Source organism: Mastacembelus armatus, chromosome 22 (assembly GCF_900324485.2).
Source record: "Mastacembelus armatus chromosome 22, fMasArm1.2, whole genome shotgun sequence".
NCBI classification, from domain to species: domain Eukaryota; kingdom Metazoa; phylum Chordata; class Actinopteri; order Synbranchiformes; family Mastacembelidae; genus Mastacembelus; species Mastacembelus armatus.
The window spans coordinates 17,847,063-17,852,956 of NC_046654.1; the positions used below are offsets into that span (position 1 = coordinate 17,847,063).

The window sequence follows — 5,894 nt, forward strand, 5'->3', positions numbered from 1 at the left end:
CTGTTGGCGCAAACAATAATAAAACCAGAAACGGACTTTCACTATCAGCGCCCCGCTCCAAATCCCGCTCGTGTGAAAATAGAGATGATACCGCCTCCAGGACACTACCGCGACCCTCTTCCAGCGGCTTTCCATGCGCGTCTTTTCCAAATGTCACCTGCGCAAAGATTTTCAGAGATGTGGGTGAAAGCGGGGAGACAGATGGTCGTTCCACCGGAAAGCAGAAAAAAATACAGAAGCAGACTGTTTTCTTAGTTTGACAAATAGGCATCAGATATTTATTTTTTATGTTCAAAGCACCTTGTGCTATACAGTTATATGTTCTGTTTGAGTAATTAAAAAAATTTTTTTTTTACCAACGCAGTGTTCAGAACAAGTTTTGTATCTCTTTTCTCCCGCTGGAATGCTAACATTTTCTTTGCCCACTCTTACTGTCGCCATACTATAGTTTGTTGTCTTCCGGGTTTCAATGAAACCCACTATAGTCCTTGCCTGTTCTTCGTCCACGCCAAGAGCCCTATGGAGGAGACTGATCACAATGGCATGTGCTTCGCCAACAGACTCTTGTCTTAATCATCTCTTGGAGCACATTAGCCCCCAGTAAGGGCTGGGGGAGGGGAAGTTGACTGACCAGAAAGGGAGCCTGGATGGTAAGATTGGGGTTGTCATTTCCTGCCAGATTGACTGTCAACTCGACCCACCCATCATACGGGATAGGCTGTCCGTTTGCTGCACAGAGATCTAGGCTTTCTCCTGGGTCTAAGAGCTCACCCAGGGGCCTCACCATGTGACTGGGGATGAAAGTCTCTCCCCATGATCTGTCAATGATGCTGACTTGCGAATGTTCATTTTCGATGCCATAGGTCAGAACAAGATCAAGGGTGTGATTGAAACAGTGGGTGGGTTTGTTAACATTTTGAGTGAAACCAATTGAATCTAATATAGAATTAAATGCAATGCTGAGGCTGTTATTTTCAACATCTACATGAATGTTAAACTCTCCCACTATAATGACTTTATCTGATCTAAGCACTAGATCAGACAGAAAGTCAGGGAATTCAGTTAAAAACTCTGAGTAAGGGACAGGTGGACGGTACAAAATGACAAGTAGAACTGGTTTATTCAAATACTAGCAAGTAAATCATTCTTATAAAAGTAGTAGAGGCCATTAAACTGTTGTTTTTTTAAAATCAGTTTAGTTCCAATAAATAGTTTTAATGCCACACCTAGAATCTCCTTAAGTGTACTTAAGTGTAAAATCGAAAGTGTAAGTAAGAAAAATAACAGGTTCCTCCTCCCACTTAGTTTTCCTGGACCTCACCTCACTTACAGTCGCTGTAACTTTCATATGATGTTCAGACTCTTCTTTCCTTCTCAACAGTGTGACTCTGTTCTGACTCAAGGACTGAATTGAACTAAAATATCTGCAAACTGTCTCTTCTGCTTTCCAATCAAATGTTCTTGGAGTAAATCAGTTTCAACATCAGGAAGAAAACTCAGTGAGTAGCTGTGCTAAGATTCAGCAAAATGTCATATTTAATCTCTAAGAAATAAGAAACTAAAAAGTCTCAGTCTAAACACAGACTAAACTGCAAATAATATATTCCACTGTGCTGTAATTAATCTGATGTATTGTTTATAATTTCCTTTTTGGGTTATGAGATGCCTCGTTTTGTAGTTTATAATATCCGTTTAAATTATGTCAGTTATATTCTTTTGGCTTGGTTTTATGTTAATGAATTCATTTTGGACCCTAGTATGCAGACTTAAAGACTTTATTAGACAGAACAGAAAAACTCAACTCAGGAATTTGGGAGTGTAGGAGCTGAACTAGGGGGTAAGGGAACCAGGAAACACGGAGCTGGGGAAAATGGGAACCAAGGGAACTGGATACAAGGTTAATACAGGGAAGTTGAGGTCCGGTAACACGGAACACCGAAACAGAGAGACCACGGAGACTCAGAAGAGTGCACTCTCTCACTGGGGAAACAGAACTAGGAAACCAAGAAGGAGACACAAGAGACCGAAACCTGTTAGACCGGGTTCTGGCTGCACCTCGCGGGAGCACGCAAACATTAAATTTTCCGTCCGGTCTAAATATCCCTACCTCTGCTGAATTATTTTTATCCCCGGACAAAATATATCTAAGTGAAACGCTGTTGGCGCAAACAATAATAAAACCAGAAACGGACTTTCACTATCAGCGCCCCGCTCCAAATCCCGCTCGTGTGAAAATAGAGATGATACCGCCTCCAGGACACTACCGCGACCCTCTTCCAGCGGCTTTCCATGCGCGTCTTTTCCAAATGTCACCTGCGCAAAGATTTTCAGAGATGTGGGTGAAAGCGGGGAGACAGATGGTCGTTCCACCGGAAAGCAGAAAAAAATACAGAAGCAGACTGTTTTCTTAGTTTGACAAATAGGCATCAGATATTTATTTTTTATGTTCAAAGTACCTTGTGCTATACAGTTATATGTTCTGTTTGAGTAATTAAAAAAGTTTTTTTTTTTACCAACGCAGTGTTCAGAACAAGTTTAAAATATTCTTATGAAAGTTCAAACTTACTGCAAAATAGCTGCAAGATATAGTTTTAAAGATTTAAAGATCCACTGTGCTTTGTGATCTGTTCATGAATAAAGTGCCAGGGGTTGATCCAGACTGGTCCGTTTTAATGCACAGGCTGATCACCTAGTTCACATAGTTGCCTACGGAAGTACACACACAATGAAGGAACATCAGGGGGTGGAGAAAACCAGGGAACAAGGCAGACACAGGTGAAACTGAGAAGAAAGGACTAACACTGGTGACAAAGGGAAACACATACCAAAAATAAAAGTCCAAAACAGGAAACTAGAACAAGGATTGTGACATATTTACTATACAGGTTCATCTCGATAAATCAGAACATCATCAATAATTCAGTTCAAAAAGTGAAACTCGTGTAAATTCATTACCCACAGACTGATAGATTTCAAGTGTTTGTTTCTCTTAATTTTGATTATTATAACTTACAGCTACTGAAAACCCAAAATTCAGTATCTCAGAAAATTAGAATATTGTGAAAAAAGTTCAATATTGGAGACTCATTGTGTCACACTCTAATCAGCTAATTAACTCAAAACACCAACAAAGGGTTCATGAGCCTTTAAATGCTCCGTATATCTAATTACAAGATCATAGTGTGGTGATTTTCATGTTTTCTCTTTTTTGAAGGATCAACATGGAAGATCCATTTGGTTCATTTCTAGATATGGATGCAGCTGAAGAAATCAAACAAGCCCTGCAGAACAGTGGTGCTGCTGCAGGAGTTGAAAAGGCTCAAGAATATTTAGAAAAGCAGAATAAAATTCCACTAAATATTGGCATCACAGGAGAGTCTGGCTCTGGTAAATCTACCTTTGTCAATGCCTTTAGAGGCATAGACAACAGGGATGAGAGAGCTGCCCCTACTGGTTGTGTAGAAACCACATCAGAGGTGACTCCATACCCCCATCCAAACTATCCCAATGTTACACTGTGGGATCTCCCTGGTATTGGCACCGTGAAGTTTCCAGCTGACAAGTACCTGCAGCATGTTGGGTTTGAAAGGTTTGACTTCTTCATCATCATCTCAGCTGATCGCTTCAGAGAAAATGATGTGAAACTCGCCCTGGAGATCCAGAGGATGGGGAAGAAGTTCTACTTCGTTCGCTCCAAGATTGACCATAACCTACACGATGCAGAAAGAAGTCAGAGGGACTTCAACGCAGAAAGGACACTTGAACAAATCAAGGAAAACTGCATTCAAGGTAGTGTCATTGTTACTGTATACAAAGACACAAACACACACACAAACCTAAAAACTAGAAGTCCAGTTGTCATGACTCAACTTCTAGATAACTTCACCTGGACGACTGAGACGACTATTAAATGACTCATATGAACATTAACAGAGCCCTTCATGAGCACCCACAAGTTTCACCACTACTTGTTTAAAACTACTAAAAAGTGTTTGTACTGCACATACAATCCACTTGGCTTTGTGTCATCTGGAGAGGGCTGCCAGGAAGTGTAAGCAGACAGAAGAAGACTTAAGGAGTAAGTTTTTTCTAATTTTATTTTAACTTCATCACCTGAAATAGTTTTCCCTTTTCTAATTGTGACACAGGTCTTCAGAACCAAGGAGTTAAGGCTCCACAGGTCTTCCTGGTGTCCAGTTTTGAGCTCCAACTCTATGATTTCCCTGCATTACAGGACACTCTTGAGAAGGAGCTTCCTGCACACAAGAGACATGCTCTGCTTTTGGCCATGCCCACCATCAGCCATGCAATCATTGAGAAGAAGAAACAGGCTCTCCAGTCAAAGATAAAATACTATGCCTTATGGTCAGCAGGCGTAGCAGCTGTACCACTTCCTGGGCTTTCTGTGGCTGTTGATATACCGATTCTGATTATTAATATTATAAGGTACAAACTTACTTTTGGTCTTGATGACAAGTCACTGCAGAATCTTGCTCTCAGAGCAGGTGTGACTTTAGATGATCTTACAGCAGTGATGAAATCACCACTGGCTGCAAAAGAAATCACCAAAGAGCTTGTTGTTAACATACTGTCTATGTCTCTCAGTCAAGGTGCATTAATGGCAGGAGAGGAAGGGTCCAGATTCATTCCACTATTTGGAATCCCAGTAGCAATGGCCTTTTCTTTTACATCTACATACAGAGCTCTCAGTACTTTCCTGGACATGGTTGCTGAAGATGCCCAGAATGTATTGACAAGGGCCCTGGGTTTGAACACCTCAGTGTGATATCATAAGGTCAATGGAAATGTTTTAGGGCACAATTCTGATGACAGTTTAAAATATTTTTGAGTGCAACATTTTTATTAAATACTGTATGCCAGTCATAGATTTCTAGTTTGGTTAACACTTTGAGTCAATCAGGTAATGTGATGGTTATTGTTAGAGCCAAATTAATGTTTTTGTTTGTTTGTTTCCTTTTATTCTGCACTATCTGGTTTGACACTACATGGGGTCAGGTGATCACTGTATGATTGTCTGGGGCGGGTTAAATAGACGCAGCTGGTCCTCTCTGGTGACGCTACCGGAAGTCTTTTGACCGTTGTGCAGGAAGATTTGTTGGTCGGGTTTTATGGATTTTAACACTATTGTACATCGATGGATCATTATCTTTGGACATTAATAAAGTTGTAACTCGTACTTGTGGCTGACAGCCCATCATTTAATTTTATCACCAACAAGCTGGACAACGCGTCAGACACGTCTTCTGGTAGTAAGTAGTGTCCCTGCTAGCGATCAGGAACATGACACTACAGTCATTGTCTAACAAATGCATTTTCCTCTCATTGAAATAATGATCTAATAAATTGCTCATTTCATCCATCCCCTATCTATACCTGCTTATTCCTATTCAGGGTCTGTTCTCGTGAATTAGTCATTTTACCATCCATAATGAAACGGCTTTGTCATATCTTACTGAAAAATTCACTAGTTTACACAAATTTATGAATTTAGTTAAAATACTAACCTTATCCATCCATCCATCCATTTTCTATACCTGCTTTTTCCTGAAAGCCAGGGTCACGGGGATCTGCTGGAGCCTATCCCAGCTCTCTCTTGGGTGAAAAGCAGGGGTACACCCTGGACAGGTCACCAGTCCATCACAGGGCCACTACTAACCTTATCAATATTTAAAATCTAACTGATGTAATGAAAACAATATCCAGTGATTTTAATGCTTTAATGTGTTATTTTCTGTCATCCTTAAAAAAGCTGTTGCTATGCAGCTATGTGCTTACAGAGAAATGAACTATTTGAAGATTTTCAATCAGGATTCAGAGCACATCATAGTACAGAAACAGCAAGTCACCAATGATCTTCTCTTAGCCTCAGACAA

The 5,894-nt window shown here is 40.4% G+C and overlaps 1 protein-coding gene across 1 annotated transcript; it reads left to right on the top strand.

Annotated features, from left to right (window-relative positions):
• The first annotated feature begins 1,337 nt into the window (after positions 1–1,337).
• Positions 1,338–5,537, top strand: LOC113126389 (interferon-inducible GTPase 5-like). The gene is made up of 3 exons (XM_026300415.1): positions 1,338–1,499; positions 3,215–3,789; positions 4,149–5,537. The coding sequence occupies exons 2-3, from the start codon at positions 3,222–3,224 to the stop codon at positions 4,784–4,786; spliced, it is 1,206 nt and encodes a 401-aa protein (XP_026156200.1). The 5' UTR covers positions 1,338–1,499; positions 3,215–3,221; the 3' UTR covers positions 4,787–5,537.
• The last annotated feature ends 357 nt before the right edge of the window (positions 5,538–5,894 follow it).